We start from the raw sequence: 24,274 nt of genomic DNA on the forward strand, positions 1-24,274 counted from the left end.
TTGAGATCATATAGCGTGCCTGATCTAAAAACGTGAATGCGAAGAACAAAAAAAATTGTTTCGTCCTCCCTCTGTGATCTATCGCGGAGACCCTGTCTCGTCTCTTGTCGGCTCGTATATATTATAATATTTCATCTCTCCCCCTTTCTCTAGACACACTTTGTTTTCGCGTGTGTCGATCGTCCTTGACGTTACGCTATATAAGTTACAAATTACGTACAGATGCCGTAACATTCGCTAGAAGATCATAAAGAATCCCCTCGGACATCTCGAAAATTCCATCAATGATGAAGAGACGACTGTCGTCTATTTTTTTTTAAATAATAATAATAATATAATAATGATAATAATAATAAAGGACGTTGATATAAGAAACGAGGCAAATTTGATATGTCAATTTAGCGAATGTCGAGGCAAACGTACGGATCTGCCATGGAAAATAAGAAGAGAACGCGGCAGTTGTTTTCTCTCGAAACTACTCGCTCGGTGGAACTAGGCGCTTCTAGATATTCAAAAATACATTTCGCTTCAATGAGAGAAGAATCGCTAACTACTTTTTCCTCTCTTTCTTTCTTTCTGCCATCCCCCCTTCCCGCGCAATTTTCCGGGACCAGGGAGGTCGAGGAGATTGAAGGTTAAAAGCGAATCTCCACCCGCGGTTCATTGGTCCTCTTCACTACATCTTCTTCTTCTTCTTCTTTTCTTCTTCTTCTTCAATGCAAAGGAATTATTTTTTACCTTTTTATCTCAAGTAGTGACAAGGAAAGGTTGCCCTTTGATATATCTTCTTCGATATATTTTTCTTCAGTATATTTTCTCCGATATATATCTTCTTCGATATAAAAATGTGCGATTGCAGTGAAGAGAACCTCCGAAACCGTTCCGTGTCCGATTCGACCTTTAAATTCCTCGAATCGAACTCGATTAATATACAAGGTGGCGATCTGGCACGTTGTATCGGCTGCGAACGCCGTGAATCTGAATTGACGAGACTCTGTGAGTGAAAAGGTACGTTTGTTCTCTTAAAGTTATAACCTGATGAACAGAAGCTCTCTCTCTTTATTCTCCTGTGTGCTCCTATCTCTTTCTCTCTTCGACTCTTCGCGAAAAGTCCTCTCGCTCTCGCGTATCATCGTCCTGCGCGTATATACATATATTTTTCACGCATTTAAATCCCTCTTCGCGGGAATAGAGAATTTCTAGAGACAAAAGTTTTTTTTTTTTATACTTTGCGGCAAAAGCTAGCTAAGTCATTGCTCGAGAATAAATGTGACGAAATTCGAAAATTTTACAATTGTACGCGTTTAACCCTTCTGTCAACGCATAATTTCTCATCTTTTCATCGATGTATAGATACTCGGGTACCCGGACAATTTCTTGTTGCTGGGCATCAAACATTCTTTCCCGTTATATTTTAGAATAGTTTCCGAATACAAATGCCCATTCGTACTTTGTTTCAGGCAGAGAAGAGTTCCAACACATTTTTAAAGTTACTTTAGGTACCCGGGTACTCGTTCATTGACAGAAGAGTCAATCCTCAATCGCACGCATGAAGCCTCAGACTCCCATCATTCTGCTTTGTCTTGTCAGATGTTGTTTCCTTTCATTCCTAATCTCTTCGTTCATTAACTTTTACCAGGAGGATTATAAATTTCGCGCGACAAGAAATCCAAAACGTTTTTCATCTCGATCGGGAGATAACGTGTAGTTGGCAGTAGAGATTATCATCCTACGCTCTAACGACACCTTCGCTAATTTTTTCCGTTTCTCTTCTCTTCTTTTTTTTTCTCGACGATGATTTGCATACAAAAATGTACAAATAGTTTGAGCAGTTCCACGTACGGCAGTACTTTGCCTTCATACGTATATTTCCCTAACAACGATCAATTAACAACGGGCGATCGTTCATTCCCTTATACATGATCCTTATACACGTGATCCTAATACATATAATATATACGGCTAATCTCTTTCTTTTTATCCTTCTTTTATCTTAGCGTCTTCGTAAGTGGCAGTGAATCACGTTACCGCGAAAGTCTTGTGTAAGTCAACCGATTCCGAAGAGAACGAAGAATGAAAAGAGGACGATTTTCACGAAATTAAATTCTACGTCCGCTAGTTCGTCGTATCTTCGATCGACAACGCGACGATAATAATTAATTGTACGATGATAAGGAGGGCCTGGGTCGAATCCAGTGAAAGAATAACTGTCCGAAAGAGAAACGATCGCATGACGATGTTGCGGGCCGTTTTTTTCTCTTCAAAGCTATCCTAGTCTTCTCCAAGTCGATATCCGAGAGCTATATAAAGAAGAAAATCGCGTGCGCAGCGATTATTTTTTCCCCCCTTATTTTCTTTAGAAAAGATAAGCCAACTAGATTTTGTACAAACAGCGCTAACTAATGAGCGATCACCTCACCGGCCCACAAAGTGCGCTTAAAAAATTTGTGTTGTTACACAAACTGCAACAAAAATATACATTCGATATGACGAGGCAAAGCGCGACCTGTATATTACATATCTCAGATCTTAATTTTAGAAAAAAAGTTTTTGAAGAGACATTCCCAGTCTCTACAAAACTATCACTAACATTTTTTTTCTAAACTCGACGATTTTTACTTCGAATCACTGTCTTTTTATAAAATCGGTATCACGCTCCGCCTGCCATGTTCAAAAAATTCGTGGACGATCGCCTAAGAGGAGCCTTCCCGGTTCTTTTCGCTTTCTAGCTCTCAGGTACACTGATAACAATGTTTATCGCGAGAGACGTCCTCTCTCGTTATCGCAAGGATTAATAACGCTAGCAGCAGTGACCATCCGGAAAAATTCGCACATCCCGGATGGTGGTGATCACTACTGTTGCAGCGTGCCGAGGAAGTCTAAATATCTGTGTTGCATGTAACCTCAGGAGGACTGGCTGATCTGCGCCTGCGACATGGCCAGGTTAGCCATCGCCGCTGCTGCCGCGGCCGCCGCAACCGCCGACGATGACGACGACGACGACGACGAGGAGGTGGTGGTGACGGAGGTGGTAGTGGTAACCTGCGGCGTGTGCAGGGTGAATCCGTCGTAGACGTCCATCAGGTCGCGCATGCGATACTCCTCCAGGCAGACGAAGCCCTCCAATGAGGGGGACTGCTTGCGCGCGCAATCCATGCAGTGCACCACGTGACGTTTCTCCTGCTCGCGGATGAATAGAATGTTGAACACCTCGATCTGAAAAAACGAAATAATATATATTACACGAGAGAATAAAAGACATATAAAATATTTTATTATGTGTTAGAGCACTTCTCAAGATCATTTAAAGGTCATTTGTTTTTTTTTTTAATGAAACTACTAAATGACCTTGAAAACGCGTGAGAAAGGAAGATGCGCACCTCGCATTGGCCGCAATAGTGCGAGGCCTCGTTCTTGCCGCGTCCGTGGAAGCGGACTTCCACCCCTTTGCTCTTCACAAACTCCAGTATCAAGCAACACTGTCGTATCGTCCGCAGCAAGCAGTTCTTGATGAGCTCGAAGAGCCGCGGATCCGACACCTTGATGTTGCGCGCCAGGTTCCACGAGAGATGCACCATCGGCACGATCGACTTGAACGCCTGCAACTTGTTCCACTCGTAACGCTCGATCGCGAGCTGATACTGCCTGGCGGTGAGCGGCCCGACGTTCCACGCGATGTTGTTGCACCAGCCGACCGCCTGCACCCAGTGCACGCAACCGGCGTTCACCCACACGAGATCGCCCGGTCGCTGAAGGAACCTGTACACCGGGATGTTCTCCTCGTACAGATCGTCCAGATTCGGCCACCAGCTACCGTGCAAGTAACTGAGGCCGTTGCGCTCGCAGAGCGAGCATATCATGCCCCAATAAGCATCTGGTACCGCGAACCACTCGCAGTCGCCTGGTCCGATGTTGATGTTGATCGAGCAGAAGTTATTGTTCTCTTGATGGCCGGGTGTTCTGCTGCCTGGTACCTGAAAACGATTACACAAAACTCAGTCACGTTTACTCGAAACCACCCTTCAACTTCTATGCAGCAAATGCTCTACGTTTTTTTAATTAAAAAAATTTTGTATCTTTACAAATTAAATTAAATTTTTTTTTAATTATACCTTCATGTATAACTGCACGGTATTCATCCCTAAGATCACGTGGCCGACATGGCTAAGCATGTTGCCGGCTGATACCACCCTGGAAAAGGCTGGTAGCTTCATCAGTTCGTGCAGTTGCGGCTTCCACTTTCTCTCGTCCGACAGATCCACGTTGGTACCGAAACGCAGCATCTTGGTTCCCGGTCGACCGGCCAAGCCGAAAGTATTCTTCTTTCGCCTGACAGTTTGACCGGTGCTATCTTTCGAGTCTGAATCTGACAAATTAGAGGCATGTATGCCGCCGCCCTGTACCTTCTCCTCCCTCAGACTCTCCTGAAAACTCGAGGCCTGATACTGCGCATACTTGGCGATCGTCGTGTGGCTACGATGGCTGATGCAATTCCACACTTTCTTGTTAAGCGTCGGGTCCCAGTTCTCCTCGCTGGTCTGCTGCATCTGCGTGCGCACCTCGATACCATGATCCGGATTGGCCTCGACCAGGGTTTTCGTCGAGAATAGACCCAAGTCGAGCTTGAGTGCCGCCGCGAGGCCGCGTATCACGGCGATCGGGTGTTTCAGACAAAACTCTTGTAACTGCGGACTGAACGCGTCCTTCTTGTTCTCCAGGTAGACGCTCGGTGTAGGCGGCAACAATTGTTCCTTCGTCAATCGCTGACTGGGCGGATCCGGAGGCGCCGGCGGCGGCGAACGATCGCTCAGTATCGAGCAATTCGGCACGCCGTTCAACCCTTGACCCTTGCACGCCTCGATCACCGTTCTAGCGTCCATTTCGATGCTCAGCTCCTGTTCCGGCTGCGATTCGCATAACGATTCGAGCTTCAGATTCATCGTCGTCGACTCTGGCTTAGAAATATTGATATTAGCAGCTTCGCTCTTGTTTGTCACCGCCGCCGTCGTCGTCGTCATCATCGTCGTCGCGTTGGAAGACGACGAAGACGATGAAGACGTCGTCGTCTCGCTCTTCATCGTCGTCGGCGCCGTCGTCTCGCACTTCACCGTCGCTATCGTCGTCGTTGTCACCGCTGTCGTCGCGGGCGTCGTCGTCGCACTCTCCGGCTTCAACTGCGTCGACTGGGAAGGAGTCTCTTCCGGTTTCTCCAACTTGACCACGTCCTTCGCTTTGTCCGCCGCGTTCTCCTCGAGGTTCGACGGCGAGAACGGACCGGAACTCAACGTACCGCTGTCATTGACGACACCGCTCGACGGTTCTTCCTTCACAACGGTATCCAGACCATCGGAGCCGAAGTGCTTGAGAAGATCCTCCGCCAGTGACGTAGCAATGTCCTTCTGCGATAGCAGCGCTTGCAATTCCTGATCCGTCATGTCCAGATTGTCCTTATTCGCTACGGCCGCCGCGGCGGAATTCTCCGGATAACCGCTGGTGGCCGACGAAACCTGCGTGTAACCCTGAGCAGCGTACTGACTCGGCTGGTACTGACCGCCGTACTGAGCGCCGCCAGCTGCGATTTGTTGCTTCTGAGACGGGTAAGTGGGATCGGAGGCGGATTTGTAAGGCATGCCTGGTGACTGCGTGGTGTTCCCGGTCGCCGCCGTGTTATAAGGGACGTTGGCATCGGAGAAGCCTGTCTGAAGCGCCACCGTACCTCCTTGTTGCAACTGAACGCCGATCAAAATTGAGAAATTCGAAAAAAAGCTTCTTCTAGGAGTCTAAGACCTTGCGAAGAGAATAGCGGCTCGAGTGAACGAGATATCCGATATTTACCGGTTGTTGAGGTATCCCGTAGTTCTTGATGACGCCCGACGACTGGCCGAGGTTCTGAGGATGACCGCCGTAGGCCGTGGGATGACCGGGCTGTCCTGGCCTTAGGCCCCGCTGCGCCGCTTGTTGCTGCTGCAGCCTGATGTGCTGCTGATGTTGCTGCATCGCGCGATACTGATGCTGCAGCTGGATGAATAGGGCCTGTTGCTGCGGTGTCAGACTGCCATGATTTTGCTGCAGAAAGTGCAACATTTGGAGCTGCTGCGGCGACATGTAATATGGCGGCGGTCGTTGCTGCGGAGCGGCCGATATCGCCTCGTCCGTCTGTGTGTTGAAGTGAGAAGAAAAATTCAACTTTATCAATTGATACCAGGAGATACTTAATACATTAGCCGTTTATCATCTCTTTATTATATTTATATTGTATATATCTTCTTTATATCTTTATGCTACTCTCTTTATATATCTCTTCTTCTCTTTATATCTTCATTCTTCATATTTGATACTTAAACTCCCCTTTTTTTACAAATAATTTCGAGATTTTCTAGACTAATAGAGCAATTAAAAAATTTATTAACGCTAAAGTAAGCAAAAAAAATCTCGCAAAGCTTCCTCAGAGAATATCTTCTGTTTTAGCTTCTTCATTGTCTGACCTTGAATCGCTTGGAGTTCTGTCCTTGAGGTTGCGGATAAGGCGGCGGAGGACCGGTAGGTGTTGAGCCATACTTATACGAAGGCCCGCCGGGTTGTTGCTGTTGCTGTTGTTGCTGCTGCCGGCTGGTGATCTCCGCGCTGATCGGCAGATTCCAAGCATCTTCGATCGACGGCAAAGGCCGCTTCCTATAAATGAAGATTTCCTGATAAAAGTTTGTCATCTCTTGTACATTTAAAGCTATCTACCATATTTACGATATCATCTTATCATCTTATCATCTTTGATCTCTATATTGTTGAAAAGAAAGAAAGACATTGAAGTATATATTAGAAGACACTCTATTTATACAAAAGTCGATACAAAGCAATTTTATACTCACTTTTCTTCGTTCATCATTTTAATTATAGTTCGAATGAGATATTTATTTTTCTTCGCACAAACATTGCTTTCTTTTAGAAAATTTCGATGGTTTTTTGGGAAATTGATCGAATTTCGCAGAATAAAATTGTAATATAAATCGATTTTTCGACTTACTTGTCAGCGGAATAAAATTGTAATATAAATCGATTTTTCGACTTACTTGGCAGCGACAGAAGGCATTGGTGCTTGACTCAGGTGACTCTGCAGAAAGTTGATGCGCTGTTGGAGGGACGGGTTCATCGGGTTGTTGCCACCGGACTTGACGCCACCCAGGCCCAGCAATGGGCCCGTGCAATTCGCTGCGTTGCTGTTTCCCCTGTAAAACCAGAAGGACGACTCTTATCTCTGAAGTGACCTAATAACCCAATGTCCGTCGACGATGTGAATTTTTGAGATCTCATAAGCCTAGCCTTCAACTTACGCCACGTGCCGATCTCGTTCTCCAAGAAATATATGAGGCATATAAAAATGCACACATGGTGAAGTGGTACAACGAGTAAATAACGTGATTGAAATGGAGACGCGATAAGTTTGCCTAAAGAGATATAGAGCGTGGAGTAGAAAATAACACGTGGTAATAATTTGAGGCCACGACGAGAAAAACATCTAATGCTTGCATAATTGCTTAAAATTACTCAGCTTTAATTTTTAATTAAAAATAATTTAATATATTATTACATATATAAAAGTATGAATATATTTTTTATATTTTTATATATTATAAATTAATTATATATGGTAGAGACAATAAAATATAATTAAAATTTAATATATAAAAGTACAATTTATTTAAATTATTCACCACAAAATATAATCCAAAAATATAGTTTCAATGAAGAATGCAAAAAAGTAAAATTTTAATTTTAATTTAAAAGTAAAATTAATTTGCCAATCATATCTTGAGTTTCTTCGAATTATAATAAATAAATATTTAATAATCTAATTATTTAACACCAAATAATAGTAATGTCTCAGTGATGTTGAAACATTGAAAATTAAAATGGCATTAATAATTAAAGGGCTCGTTTAATAAGTGCGCCCTTATTAAATAGCTTTTTACATTAATGTAATATAATATATTATACATCTATAGTTTTACCTAGATGCGTTGACGTAACAGGCCAGAGCGTCTTTCGGTTGACTAACACTTTCGTAAAGTATCCCCAGATTAGTCCAGGCGGCCGAATGCGTTTTGTCTAATTGCACAGCACATATGTAGGCTTGCAGTGCATCCATAGGCTGATTCTGCTGCTGGTACAGAACGCCTATGCTGCACCATGTGTCCGCATTGCCTTCCGATTTTTCGACCGAATTTCTGTTGAGAATATGTTCTCGTTTTCATATGTGAAACAATAACTTTCATAATGAAAAACAAAATATTCCAGAATCTAACAATAAGTAGAAAAATCCAGGAGATAATTTCTCGAAAAGAATATAAATATACAATTTATATTCAAATTGTTCTCCACAAAATAAAAATTATTAAATAATAATAATTTAATAATTTAAAATAATTAAATAATAATTAATAATTAAATTATTGATAATTATTAAATTATTAATCATTTAATAATTATTAAATTATTAATAAATAATTAAATAATAATTAATAATTAAATTATTAATAATTATTAATAAATAATTATTTAATTATTAAATTCTAAATTATTAAAATTCGAACTGTAAGATTTTCCTACAATTTTTGATCTCGTATATCTCGAGTTTCTTCGAATTATTTATTGACATTTCCTATTTATTTTCCTATTTAATATTGTGCAACTCTACCTGTACGCGATAAACGCATCGTGGACCTTTCCAGAGGCGGCCAAACAACGACCCAGGAGGTAGAGACTCTGTCCACTCTTAGGTTCAGCCTCGATGGACTTCTGAAGACAGTGGATGGCTACAGCCTGCTTTTGCTGTCTAGTAGTGCCCAGCACCGAACAATCAACCACGTGGTACATCCATCCTGCGAACGAAACAAGCGGTTCATCGTCACACGCGCGATTTCGCTCTTCCTCCTAGAACCGCACGGAGATGTTGCTTCGACGCTGGCCGACGAGCCAGTGAGCTATACCGAGACCAAATAGATTTTCGTAGGTATAGCCTAGGGATAGCAATCTGTTGTCCCTTCTCTAGGGGGACTGTCTCGTATTACCCCTCCATAAACATAGGCGTAGAAGTGCGAAAAAACGACTACTGTGCGCAACATTTTCACCTTCTTGTCGAGTGCATTATTATTTTTTTCTTTTAAGCATCTTTATGTTATTTAAATATTTATTTACAGACTTTGACACGATTTCTCAATCTTCTCGGGAGCTATAAATTAAGATATCTTAATTTTATTGATAATTTCTCTCATTCTTTTAAATTCAATAATTTCTTCAGAGAAGGGGCGAAGAAACTTTTTTTTTATTTTAAATATTTCACACAAATAATATTTAATCTTCTAGGAAGCGCTAATCATACGATGTAAGAATCTCATATATAATATCATCAAAGTATAATTGTAAAAAAATAAAATATTTCTTTAAAGAAGATAATTGATAATAATCGAAAAAGTAAAAATTCAATAAATATAGAATTAAAAAAACTTTCATCATTTTTAAGACTTTATATATTATAATATTATAATATATTAAATGCATTGTAATATTATAATATTATAATATTATAATATATTGTAATATTGTAATATTATAATATATTGTCATATTATAATAAAATTTAAAAAAAATAATATTTTATTTTTATATCGCGCGATATGACGTCGATTCACAGCCACTTCTTTCGCATATCTAATGCATATTTACCTGTTGATACTCCAAGGATTAATCGTCGTGGGAAAATCGACGTGTAGTGGAAAGTTGTTTTTCGCGACAAATCATAAATGTGCGAACACGTGGCGAAACGTCACATGCTCGAGTTAATTAATTCCCCCGATCGGCTAAAATGCCAACTTAATTGCGCTCCCGTCCCCTTTAATGATTTTAATAATTAATTAATTTTATTAATTAAGAAAAGCATGTTTTTTCTTAATATCGACTCGATAACAATTATTAGACTACCAGAGTGTTGTTTCTCTCTGTCAAATTCTATTTTTAATAAAGTTAGAGATTTGTATTCTTGAAAATTATCTTTCTAAATAAAAAAAACTGTGTCATAGGACGTTTTAATGAATAGAAAATTCGAATCAATTATTCTTTTCGATGAAAAAAAAAATCCTAAACACCTAATCAATTTTCCATCTTTTAATAGACTTGTAATTCAAGCTAGAAAGACTGTTTCAGAAATTCTCTCTCGAAATTATTCCCGCCATTTTTCCTTTATTCGCGGGACTAATAATATAATTGTCGGTCGTCTACCTCTTAATGTTATTTATTCACCTGTCCCATTCAAATGCTGCGGTCTCCCATAAACGTGCCCAATTCGCAAATCTACCGGACCTGCCTTTACATCGGGCTCACCTGGCCCCGAACCTAGGCCTCATCTCGAGATCTCTTAAATCTTTCGGTCGATTTAAATCCCATCTTTTCCCAGAAATCTCCCACCGATTCTCCGAATTTCCGAAAATACTCCCTTCATATCTAGAAAATTACGCTGAATTCTAATCTCTCGCTTTTATGATCCCGTGTTTAACTCTAGAATTATAGCTTAAGCTAAGAAACACCTTTCCACCATATACGAAAGTCATCGCAATTAAGGGGAAAAATTTATTATTCAACTTCATTTATTATTCAACCAAGCCGAAACGCTTCTTCTTCTTCTTTCTCGAAAGTTTCGGAAGAAAAGGGAAGGAAGAGCCACAAACAGGTCGTAAAGTAGAAGTCCCGATCGTGTCCTCGAGGAGACAAACACAGTCTCCCAAGACACAACCCCGGGAAAGGATCGAGACGTGCGACTTTCGCCGAGAAACAATCCGTTCCGAGGGCAAGAAAAAGGACGAAAAAGTCGCGATTATTTGAAAAGGACAAGTCAGGACAATTCAAAGACAGCGAATGACCGAAGACGTGAAAAACTCTCATTAGACTAGGGTTCCTCTTTATCTTTGGAGGAGCGTGAAGACATATTTTAGCTTATATTTACTGTCGTAACGAATAAAGGCAAATCGGGCTTTCTGGCAAAAAGGAAATCACCCCCCCGGACAAAACGGAAGTCTCAAACAGCAAAGAAGTGATTTTTTCCTCGGATCGTCGCGCCATCAGCCTCACTCGAATTCGGTCGGTTTAAGGTTCTCTTGGCGTGCCGGCTGCACTCTGCCAAGTAGTCTGCAGACATGTGTATTGATTTATTCCGGGTTAGGGTGGGCCGGGGATGAGACGGAGAGGCCGATCCAAGAGGGGGGAGGGAGAGAGTGAATGAACGAGGAACAGAGAGGGAGAGAGAGAGAGGGAAAGGGCCGTGAATGGGACGGAGAGAGAGGGAGCGAACTTGGGTTGTGGGAAAACTATCCTTGGTCTTCGTTTCTCTCGCACACCTGCCCTTTATGTCCCTCTCTTTCTCTCTTTCTCCTTCGTTTCTGTTTCAGACTGCGTAGACTAGACTCGCCGAATCGCAACGGGGTACACTAAAGTGTCCCCCTAGAGCTAGGAAAGTCGGAACCTTCCGAAGTAATAATACAAAGTTGGCTTCAGTGACGTCGACGTTCAACTCTAGATTAACGTTCACGCTTTCACATTATATACACAGACTGAATTTTCCCTTAGAATTTACCCTGAAAATCATGGTAATCGTGGGACAATATGGTGTAGAAAGAATTTTATGAGAATTTCTCTAATTAATATTTATCACAAAAAAAAATAATAATATCCATCACAATAAAATATGCGTTTGATTAATTTTTGAAAAATTTACTATGCAGTTTAGTTTCTTTTTTTTTTTAAATTATACATATTTAAATACAAATATATATATATATATAATTTTTTAAATATTATATATAATAATTTATTATAATATTATAAATAATTAATTTCAAATAAAATGTCAAAGTTGTCACATTATTTTCATTAATCCTATATCTTCATTTAATATCCCTTTAAATTCTAAACAATTACGTAAAATAGATTAATAAAAAATTCAATTTTAATAAATTCTATTATGTATAAATAAACAAAACAATAATTCTAATAAAGATACATTAATTATCTTTTAATAAATTATCAGAGATTTCTAACCGAAAATTTGAAAATATTTTTGTCGAATTTACATTCAAGTTTTAAATAAATTTATCGAAATAAAACTCATTTATCGCACGTTAAATATTTAATACACCCTATTTCCTTTCCCCTCTCCTATATAACTAAAATACGTCAAATAGACTTTCAAATAGAATTTTCCGAAAATAATATTCTCGTTTCACATTCCTCTCTTTTTCCACGAGACGTCTTAAATATTTATATATGAAATATTTGCACAATCCCCTAGAGTTAGAATGTGTCGGAACCTTTAAGTATTTCCGAACGCGATAACTCTCGTCTTTCCTTCCGAACGAGATATCTCTCTCTCGTCTTTCCTTTTTCTAGCGTTTCTTGAATATTTATATAGGGATCCAAGATTTTCTTTTCTTTTTCTTTAACGAAGATATCGAGTGACCGATAATTTTGAAAATGCAAATATAAAGAGATAAAATTTGAACGTCTTAGCAGATAGAATCTCTTCTCGCTTTATTTCATGTAAACTTCGCAAATTGATCGTTTATATCGTGTTTCGCAATTAAATCGAAGAGTTTATCTCCGAAACATCTCGAATACGTATTCTTAAGAGAGGCAGGTGATTTATAACAAAATGATTTATAAACTAGCGTCATAACACCTGCTCCCTATTTCTTAAAAAAAAAATGTATTTAAGGTGGCTTAAAAATAAACGTCTTAATTGGTTTTCTATTTTTGTCAATTAGAGTGCTTTTAATTAAAAATTTTATTTTATATACAAAATAATTATCACCCTATCTCTTGTGTGCAGGTAAAGCGGGTTAAAGCGAAGAGGAAAGTCCTCTATCGTTTTGCGATCTTCGCAATAATTAATGAGAAATTAATTTTAAAAAATCGACCAATTACGCGAGTCGACGGTTGCTAGGCGCGCGAAGTTCCAGCATTGCCATTTGCTATTTGTAGAACGCTCCTCCCATCATTGCGCGCCTAGCAACCGCGCGGATTGGCCGATCTATTTTAATTAATTTCTCATTAATTATTTCAAAGATCGCAAAATAGTAGAGGACTTTTCTACTCGGCTTAACCCGTTCTACCTGCACACGAGAGGTGAAACGATTATTATCGCACACCCGGTATTTATATCCTAGAATAAATTCATTTACACCCCGTTATTTCTATATATTTGCGTAATAAAATCGCTCGGAATAATTAATTAATTAGTGACAGATGCAAACTTACCCAGCTGACGACAGATGTCGGCTTTCAGATGCGACGGTAGAACCTTCTCTTTCAGTAGGAGCTCGTAGTGCTCCTTGGCCTGGCGATACTTGCCCTGAACTTCGTACACGTGAGCAATGTGAAATTTTACTGCAACACACACGCGAGAAATAAGGTTCCTCGATCAATTTCTTTCGACAGTCTACCAATCGAAAAGAGATATATTTATCGAAGACGAGTTTTATCGGCTAGATTTAAGGAGGGGAAGAAGAGAAGAGGTTGGGAAACAGCGATTAGGGTGGATTCCGATTAATTTCCTGCACGTCATAAACGATAAGATAAGCACTACAAATTGTGAGAGACTGGCGCGCGAATGAAGCGCGGCTGACTATTTAAAAAAGCGCGACTTCCGGCGGGAAATCATACATTCCCGCGCGAAATTCCCAGTATTCGAGAGAGAGAGAGAGGAATGACTCCTGGGCGAATCATCGAATCATTACGCGGAGAGAACCTGCAATTCGGAGTCATGAATCAGCAGCAGTCATTCTGATTCATCTTCACACAAAAACTTCCACATGCCTAGGAATCTAGGTTCTACATATGTATAATATGTGACGTATAAGAGAGACAGAGAGGGGAAATCCCGCGATTTCAACTTCAATGACGAAGTCAATCTTTCCGGAGTCAATCTTTTCTCAGAACAAAGAAATCGTCATTTATAGCGAATTTTGCAAATGAATTAATATTCGAAACTTACTAATTATTAATATTGTTTTAGTATAATTTATTAAAACAAAGTCCACATGGCGTTTAACATTAATGAAAGTTTCACTTTACGAAATATATAAAACTCATTAATTACTCGTTATATCGCCATTAAGAAATGTTCACGATATTTTAATTAACAATATGCTATTGCTTAATTCTCAATTATATTTGAAAGTTAACTTCGAATTATACATATAATCGCGCGTAGAAGAGGGACAAACTTTCAAATCAATTCAAACTCTTATAATCAGTTTGATTCGTGAATAAATAAATCCCGCATTCAGAAAATGCTATTATTTAATTAATTTCTATTATTAATATCTATATCGCTAATAAAAAAAAATAAAATCTCCATTCTCCATAGTTTCCACGTCGAGTGTTGCGTAATTATGTTAAAATAAAGTTCAAATCATTAAATTTCACTTTTTAACAACATGGTTTATCTTTAATTAAAGAAATTTTAAAAAAATTATCGTATACTTTTGTGACTGAATTAAGCATCCTCTCTCTCTGTATAAAAAAAAATACAATTGTCAACTAAAATAAATTTCTTCTATCAAAATTTTTTTTAAATAATATAATATTTTTATAATAAATTTCTTCTATTGAAAATGTTTTTCTATGTATTTTAAAGGTAAAAAAAGAAAATCTTATTTAAAGATGGCTTGCAATCTGATAAAATGAGAAGCGAAAATAAATTGATAAAATTGGAAGACGAAAATTATATTATAATAAAGATATAACCAAAAAATACGTGTTCCCAATTATAAGTTAAAAAAAAGTCTTGTTTTATACTTCGTAATTAGAAAATTCAGAAATTTTTAAAAATTAACTTAAAAAACCATTTTTAATCAAAATTTCTTTTATATAAACTTGAACACACACAAAATACAAATAAAATTAGATTAGATCTGAACAAATTAAATATCAAATATTAATGATTTTATAAATTATAATATTTAGTAAAATATATATTTAAAAAATGTCATAACACATCATTTTTATTTTTTAAGACGTTTTAATCTTGTCTGGGTTATTATTGTTTTATGCACGAAAAAATTGTTTTCTTGAAATGCATACTTAATAAGTCCTCTTAATAAATATTCTTAATGAATAAGGATATTTCCATCTTTATTTTTGCTTTTTGGAATATCCTCTTAAATTGAGAATACATTCTTAATTTTTTTTGCAACTTTAGCGCCGCAATAAATAAATATAACAAATTAATAATAAATTTTTAAAAATTAATAAAATTATTTAAATTATTTGAATTTATAATAAATTTATATAAGTTTACCAATTAATATTAAAAATAATAATATAATAAGCAAAAATAGTATATTTAATTAACTATGTCAAATTCATAAAAAATATTCAATTATATGTGTATAGCATTTAAATATACCTACATGTAATAAATAACAAATGTTTATTTGTAAAACTGTTTTTTGTTATCACGATTAATAATTTCAATAATACACTAATAAAAAAACATCCCATCAAATATATATTCTTGCATGTTAAGAATATCTAATAAGAATATCTCTTTAGAGAATTTTCCTCTTAAATTAAGAGGATCCTTTTAGTGCCTATTTTAGTGGAATAAGATATTATAAAAATAAGTGGCATATATTTAAGATGAGAATACAATTTTTTCGGTTAATGCGAAGCCGCTTCAAGTATTAGATCGCGATTAGATCGCGAGATCGAGCCGTCTCGCTCGCTATCGGGGAAAAGCGGTCAAGTTCGCGGAGGAAGGAAAGTGAGCGATTATCGACGGGATGTAAATGGAGGGCGCGTTTTCCCGGGTGTCTCGCGACGCGAAGAAGTAAGCCTGCTTATATACTTACTCTCGAGCTTGGAAAAGGAGGCAGGTGTAGTGGCGTCGATCAAAGCGAGCTTCAGGTGTTTCAAGGCGGCGTCGAATTCAACGAGGACCTTCAGCATCAAGCCGAGCCGTAGGTGAATCTCGCAGGCCCGCGAAAATCCTGGTTCCACCCATAGCACCTGCTGGAACGCTTTCACGGCCCTGGAACATGCAAAGGAGCGAAAGGGTTATTTTAAAATATCAGCGAATTTAATTGCGGGATACAAACGCACACGTTTCTTAAATAAGCGCGTCTTCATCTAATTGCTGAAATCGTCTTCAATTAATATCAGATGGACTATGCATAAAAGTATTGAGATCATCGTTGAAAAATGAATATTTTTACAAGATATTTCGTAGTTTATGTAAAAGTATGTCAAATTAAAATAAATGTAAAATGTCTCGTAAATTATTCGTTTTTTAACCATCTTACTCTTATAACTTTTTATGTTGATTATTTTTTGAGGAACAAATTATATAAAAGAATTAAGATAATTCTACTTAAAAAACTAGGTTGACCTTCAAATAATTTTGAAAAACACCGATATTATGTCTTTCTCGAACCTCTACAACTTTTGCATAATATATATTCTTTTTAAATCTTATGATTTTGCCAAATTTTGCCTGTTAAAACGAATCATCCTGTTGAATCTTAATTTGAGACTTACAATATAAGAAAAATGCTGTTTTTATTATTTTCGTATCATCTCTCGCTACATTAAGAGGCAGGTTTCTTCTTTTTCAAATTTATTTCTCATATTTATTTTTATAATTTTTATCACATTTATAAAAACAAAATTTCTCGTTCCGAGGAATTTTTTTTCTCCAATTGTATGTATTTTATTTTTCCTCGAAAATTACATGTAAAAATCATCGACTCGACAAAAATATTCTAATGATCCAAATTGCAACAATAAAAAATTAACAAAATAATAAAATTTTAAAAAATAATAAAATATATAGGTAATTTTTTTCTATAAAAAACGCAGATAATTGGATAATTTTTTTCCTAGACAGAGATATATTATATATTTATTTCCGGCGATGTGTTATTGTCGCGATCATCGAAACAAGATTGCTTCGCGTTACTCCTCGCCGTTTCTTGCTTCTCGTAAGCTTTCTACCCGGCCGTAAGGCACGCAATGTGGCAAAGGTGAGCCCGCAGGAAGTGGTTAGTACATATAATGTCTGTCACGCGACCACCGAGGGGCCCCGCGAGCGAAATAAAGAAAAGGGGCAGCCCCCCGACCGATGCGATGCGCGCGCGTAACAATTGTTACAAAGCAGCGACATATCGATCGCACGCGAACCGTGCGATCGATACTCGCAGATCGATCGCGCGGATGCACATGGAAAGCCGGAAATGGATAATAAAGCGAACGGACAATGACCATAATAACTGAAAGCCCCCCTCTTTGAAAAATCGTATATATCTATCATTGAGGAGACTTATTTTTTTCAAAAGTCTTAAAGGGATGTTATTCTCGAAAAGACAATTATTATACGTGCGTTCTGCAATTTTCAAAAGTATACGCTACAGTCTTTCTCTCTGAGAAGCGCACCCTGTATTTTTCAAACGTAGGGAAATTGAAAAAAATTCATATTTTAAAGTCTAATATGATGTTATAGAATATAATTTGTATACAATATATTTTAAAAAATATCTAAATCTAATATCTAAAAATATATATCAATCTAAAAAATATATATATTAATACATGTTTTTGATATCCATATAATTTACAAAAAATAAACATTTTTATTCTTATTGTTTTCCAAATTTATTCCTCATATTTATTTTTATCATTTTTATTACATTTAATGAAAACGAAATTATGAGAAACTTTTCTGAGGATTTTTTTTCAATTATATGTATTTTATTTTTTTCCCCAAAAAATTGATATATGGTAATATAAAAATATTTCAAAAATTATTCCTTTTATAATTTTATACGATTTTATTTTTTATATTTTAAATTATTTTATACGATATTATAATCTTAGACGATTTTAAGAAAGAAATAATTATTTTTTTCAGAGAAAAATAAATACTTATATTTATATAATAATTAAAATATAAAAATATATAATATAAAAATATAAAAATATATAATAATTAATATATAAAAATATATAATAATTAAAATATTTAATAATAGAAAATAAGATCTGAAATTTTTCTCGAAGGGGTTGCTCTCGTTCGCCAGTTTATTCGGAGCAACGAGAGAGGCTGGACGAGAGCCAATGTCAGTTCGCAGCCTGGCCGAAGGCGAGAGCGCAGCGTCGTCGAAGACGTCACTTTCGTTCCCGTTAAACGACGACCGTGTGACGGTTATATATATAGGTCACAGGTTATAAACCGGATTTCTCTCCATCCCTTCCGGACACACCGCGTATTCTCCCTCCTGCTCCATCTCTTTCTCAAATCTTCGAATTTCCTCTCGTCAAGATACTTTGTTCTTGCATCTCATACCTTTCTCATTCTTTTCATAATTTTATACGATTTTATTTTTTATAATGTTATACGATTTTAGGTACACAGAGAGAATTTTTTCTCTTAGAATTTACCCTGAAAATCATGGTAATCGTGGGACAATATGGTATGGAAAAAATTATAAAATATGTTTGATTATATAATTTTATCATACTTTTATAGTAAATTTTACTATACTTTTATATAGTAAAATTAATCAAATGTGTTTTATATTTTATTGTGATAGATATTATTTTTATTGTGTTAAATATTAATCAGAGAAATTCTAATAAAGTTCTTTCCATACCATATTGTCCCACAATTACCATGATTTTCTGCAGGGTAAATTCTAAGAGAAAATTCTCTCCATGATATATGATATAATATTATAATATTATTATTATATCATATATCACCAATAATATTATAATCTTGTACGATTTTAGGAAAGAAATAATTTTTTAGGAGAAAAATAAATAATTATATATAATATTATATATTTATATTATATACATATATATATATATATATATATATATATATATATAATTATATTTATATAATATTATATAATAATTAAAATATTATTTAATAATATTATATTTTAATATATTTATTATAATATTTAATAATATTATATTATACAACAATATTATATAATATATAATAATAATTATTTAATAATATTTAAATTTTCTATATTATTAAATAATATTTTAATTATCATCTTAAATAACATTTTAACTCTCTAGTTCACATTAAAGACACAAGTTTTCGTGTGTCACTTTCGTGCAGCGAGAGGAGCAGAAGGGGAACGCTAATCTTTTCCATATCGTTCCAATTTTAGTGTATGCGCTCTGTCGAAGCGCGTGTTCTTATACATGTGTATATGTATATATGTATACATATATAAACAGCGATCCGCGTGTAAGCGACACACTTTTCACAGCGCGGGGTTACGGCACACTTTTCCTATCCTAAGCGAGCGGTTATGAAACACGAGCGACGTAACCGTAAGCGCAGGCTTACGATTATCTCCGCGGCTCTCTCTAAGCTAAGTAAACGCGCGCTTGATAAAAATGATAAATGCCGGCAACAGCTGAGCCGCCGCCTTTCACCGAATGCAATTCTCTCGCGAGACGAAACGGCGGTAAAAACGTCGATCCGCGAGGAACGTAATTTATCCCAGGAACAAAGAATATAAACTCTAGAGAGAGAAATTGCTTCTTAAACTGAAAAATATATATCACGGTCTCTAGGAAACCACCCAACGCCTGTAATTTATGTACGGATACGTGTTCAATTATTCCTATGTACAGGGTGTCCCATATAAATGAAGTGTTAATATTGTCGAGAATCTTTTTCTACGGAAACAAAATTTTGACAATGTATTATTTCCGAGATTTCTCACTTTCATATGCATCTGTTGTTTCTTTGCTTGTTCGTATACAAATTATAGAGCCAAAAAAGCGCACTTTGTTGTCGTAAAGAATTTAATGTCAAGTAATAAAATTTGTTATTCGTTCTATTTTATAAAAATAAAAGAAAAGGGTGTTTTATTTTACAAAAATAATAAAACTGCATTTTGGAATATTAAAAAATGATGCATGTTTGAAAATTTTGCCAAAGAAAAAAAGGGGCTTATTTTTTGACAAAGGAATATGATAATCAGCACCTGTATAAGACATCCTGTACATACAAAGTGTCCCAGAAAGACAGAATGTTCTTTCAGCATCTGACATGATTCTTCGGTCAAGTCGATTTTCCTTTTCAACGACACGTTTCTCTCGATCGACGTGAAATGACCAACTTCGTGAGAGATAAATGCATAAGGAAACGCGATCGAGAAACAGTGTTTTTACCACGAAACTCGTGACGCGTTCGAAGATAAGCGGTGATTTAGTGAGAAAGAGTAGTAAAAACAGAGGGCCAAAAAAAAGAACGATCGCGCGTTGTCGTCATCAAGAGAGAAAGAGAGAAGATCGGTAGTAAATTCATTCATAAGAAAGTCCATTCATCGCTTCATTCACTCGCTTCGTTTCCTTTCGGGGTTCGTTGTCTTCGACAATGAGTCATTCCCGACGAGTCGAGCAGAAAGAGAAATGTCAGTGACTCGTCTGTTTCGCAAGAAACGGGCGCGACGCTATAATCAACTAATATGTTGTGAAGCCATCGAAGGAGACACCGAAAAAATTGTTTTCTTGAAATCCATACTTAATAAGTCCTCTTAATAGATATTCTTAATGAATAAGGATATTTCCATCTTTATTTTTGATTTTTGGAATATCCTCTTAAATTGAGAATATATTCTTAATTTTTTTGCAACTTTAGCACCGCAATAAATAAATATAATAAATTAATAATGAATTTAAAATAAAAAAATTAATAAAATTAAATTATTTAAATTATTTAAATTTATAATAAATTTATAAGCTTACCAATTAATATTAAAAATAATAATAAATGTGTATTTAACTATATCAAATACATAAAAAATATTCAATTATATAACATTTAAATTTACAATAACAAATGTCCATTTGTAAGACTGTTTTTTGTTATCACGATTAATAATTTCAATAATACACTGATAAAAAACATCCCATTAAGTATTCTTGCATGTTAAGAATATCTAAGAATATCTCTTTACAGAATTTTCCTCTTAAATTAAGAGGATCCTTTTGGCGCTTATTTTAGTAATTTTTTATAACATTGAATGTGATTCCGAATTTCAAATTTCCCCATGAAATCCCCATGACGTTCCCAATTTTGAGAAATTTGCAAATAAAACTGAAAAAAAATTATTTTAATATATTTTATCGTGTTACAATTTTGCAATCAAAGTTATGTTAAAACTTTTTGTACTTATTATGATTAATAAAATATTTAGGATTAAATATAGGGTCTATTAGCAAATTAAATCACTGAGGATGTACCAGATACTTATTCAAACATAAAGATTTTTTAGGTCACTGAATATCAATAACGACATTAAAATAAATTCAAAATAGCCGAATTAATACAGCAGAGATGAAAATTTAAAAATGGATTCGAATGTTTGCAAACATTTGTTTAATGCATACATTTTACATTTGTCATTTTTACATCCGATTCATATTTAATGATTCAAAAAAATCTTCAAATTTTAATAAACACTAAATTAAAAATTATCCGACAGATACATTGAACTGCATAATAATTAAGATACAGAGATAAATCTTGAAACATAATTAAAAAATCATTACGATCGATATTTCAATAAATTAATCATCGAAACCTGTTTCCCGATTCGATACCGAAAAAATTGTTTTCTTAAAATGCATACTTTATATAAGTCCTCTTAATAAATATTCTTAATAAATAAGAATATTTTTGTCTTACGTAATGCTTTTTGAAATATCCTCTTAAATTAAGAATATATTCTTAATTTTTTTTGCGACTTTAACACCGCAATAAATAAAAATAATAAATTTAAAATGTGTCTGTGAAGTTGGCACGACATTTTACGAATTTAAAAAAAATAGTAAGAGTTCTTATAGCACTTTTCATAGTTCTACAGTTCCTGATAAAAATTGAAAAGAGTTCCGCATTTTTTATATTAAAAAATCAAAATTGAAAAAATGTGCTAACTTCGCGAATCTAGCACGACACCTTCCCTCTCTAAAGTACTAAAACGCGTTGAATAATATCATTTTTGGAAAGAGTTCCCGATAGTTGTACGCAAACATTTTTCTAAAGTATAGAACTCTTATAGAACTGTAGAGAACTACCGTTAAAACTGTAGAAAATCATCAGCACGACACATTTTCACTAAGTGTCGTGCTGAACGTAATTATGAAAAATTGTTTAAAAAAATAGTAAACAGTCGGAACTCTTTGAAAAAATGTTTCTAAAGTATAGAACTCTTATAGAATTGTAGAGAACTACCGTTAAAACTACGGAATCAGCACGACATATTTTCACTAAATGTCGTGCTGGACGTAGATATTAAAAATCGATTAAAAATTATTAATTGATGAATATCGATCTGAAATTGCATATATATGCTGAACTTGTGCAGAACTATCGGGAACTCTTCCCGAAAATGATATTATTCAACGCGTTTTAGTACTTTAGAGGGGAGGGTGTCGTGCTAGATTGGCGAAGTTAGCACGACATTTTTTCAATTTTGATTTTTTAATATAAAAAATGCGGAACTCTATTTAATTTTTATCAGGAACTGTAGAACTATGAAAAGTGCTATAAGAACTCTTACTATTTTTTTTAAATTCGTAAAATGTCGTGCCAACTTTACAGACACATTTAAAATAAACTAATAAAATTAAATTATTTAAATTATTTAAACTTATAATAAAATAATTTTATCAAAATTAATATTAAAAATAATACAATAAGCAAAAATGTGTATTTAATTAATGTCAGTACATAAAAAATATTCAATTATAGTGTAACATTTAAATATATATGTAATAAATAACAAATGTCTATTTGTAAAATTGTTTTTTGTTATTATGATTAATAATTTCAAATAATATACTGATAAAAAAACATCCCATTAAATATATAATCTTGCATGTTAAGAATATTTAATAAGAATATCTAATAAGAGTATATCTTTTTAGAGAATTATCCTCTTAAATTAAGAGGATCCTTTTGGCGTCTATTTTAGTGGAAGATATAAAGATAAGCAACATTTATTTAAGATGAGAATACAATTTTTTCGACATAATAATTAAGATACAGAGATAAATCTTGAAGCATATAATTAAAAGATCATTTTACGATCGATATTTCAATAAATTAATCATCGAAACCTTTTTCCCCATTCGATGCATCCGAGGTTGCCCTCTTCGTTCGGTCACGCTTTGCTGTACGAAAGCGCATAACGTATGTAAAAAAAAAACTCCGATAGATAACTCAGATTGCGGTTTCGCGTGGCAAAAGTGCGCCCTACAAACGCACGCGCGAGATTCCGCGGCCGGAACGGAAAGGGGTGTAAATGGAGTCGTTAGGGCTGTGACGTGCAACGGGGGAAAGGGGTGGTATCGTTAAGGACGATCTCGGGGACCTTCTCATTATCGCCGCGCAACACTTCCAATTTCCTGTGCGCACGAAGAGAGGACGACGACGCGTCGCGTCGCCTCTTGCGCCGCGTGACGTCAGGCGCGAAGGGTGCATTAAAATGCACCCTTCGAGCCGGCCGGTCGTTCAACACCTAATAAATTAATCGCACGCGAGTATGATCGTGTAGGTTTAACGTCTTATCATCGGCGATTTCCTTATTCGCGAGCGACTAACGAGGGAGAAGAGATTCATCCCTCCTCTCTCGAGTTTTCGCGGATAAATCTCTATAGTTTTTTATTGAGTCTTTTCTTATAAAAGGTGTCCTATTCCAATAATTTAATCATTTTTCTTTTCTCCTTTAGAAAATTTAGTTATAATTTAGATTTAATCTACTTTGATTATTATATATTAATTCAAGCTATTATAATATTAGTGGTACCTATATATATATTTAAATAAGATATATATTATTCCTGAATATAATTAATATATAATATAATATATAATTAATTAATATATTGTGCCACGATATATATATCCTTATTATAATTAAACAATTCTTATACGTAGATTTCTTTTATTAAAAATATTAATATAAAAAAAATTACAAAATTGAATTAAATTGAATCTACTTTGAACAATATTAATTCAGCTATTATAATATTAATGAAATATATATGATAAGATTGTTAACATAAAAAAAAATTATTCAATAGATTATTCCTGAATGTAATTAATATATCATGCCACGATATATAAAAATATCCTTATTATAATTTTAAAAAATGTTTACACACAATAGTAAATTATTACACAACTATTATA

General features: G+C 35.3%; 1 protein-coding gene and 1 long non-coding RNA gene across 3 annotated transcripts in view; one reads left to right on the plus strand and one right to left on the minus strand.

The window, feature by feature from the left end:
- The window catches only part of LOC145945465 (uncharacterized), a 122,188-nt gene that overhangs the window by 95,391 nt on the left and 2,523 nt on the right, over window positions 1-24,274 (plus strand). The window lies entirely within an intron of this gene.
- Utx (Utx histone demethylase) overlaps window positions 323-24,274 on the minus strand; it is an 87,998-nt gene continuing 64,046 nt past the window's right edge. For both annotated transcript variants that reach the window (XM_083054490.1, XM_083054491.1), the window contains 10 exons: window positions 15,897-16,075; window positions 13,300-13,428; window positions 8,693-8,876; window positions 8,007-8,222; window positions 7,068-7,223; window positions 6,486-6,672; window positions 5,836-6,156; window positions 4,113-5,729; window positions 3,381-3,974; window positions 323-3,216 (listed from right to left, as the gene is read on the minus strand). In XM_083054490.1, the coding sequence (XP_082910616.1) occupies window positions 2,905-3,216; window positions 3,381-3,974; window positions 4,113-5,729; window positions 5,836-6,156; window positions 6,486-6,672; window positions 7,068-7,223; window positions 8,007-8,222; window positions 8,693-8,876; window positions 13,300-13,428; window positions 15,897-16,075 (3,895 nt within the window). In that variant the 3' untranslated portion in view covers window positions 323-2,904. The remainder of the gene's footprint in view (window positions 3,217-3,380; window positions 3,975-4,112; window positions 5,730-5,835; window positions 6,157-6,485; window positions 6,673-7,067; window positions 7,224-8,006; window positions 8,223-8,692; window positions 8,877-13,299; window positions 13,429-15,896; window positions 16,076-24,274) is intronic.

Source organism: Prenolepis imparis, unplaced genomic scaffold (genome assembly GCF_030444845.1).
Source record: "Prenolepis imparis isolate NDT839.2.m4 unplaced genomic scaffold, iyPreImpa1.0 SCAF_14, whole genome shotgun sequence".
In the NCBI taxonomy this organism is placed as follows: Eukaryota; Metazoa; Arthropoda; class Insecta; order Hymenoptera; family Formicidae; genus Prenolepis; species Prenolepis imparis.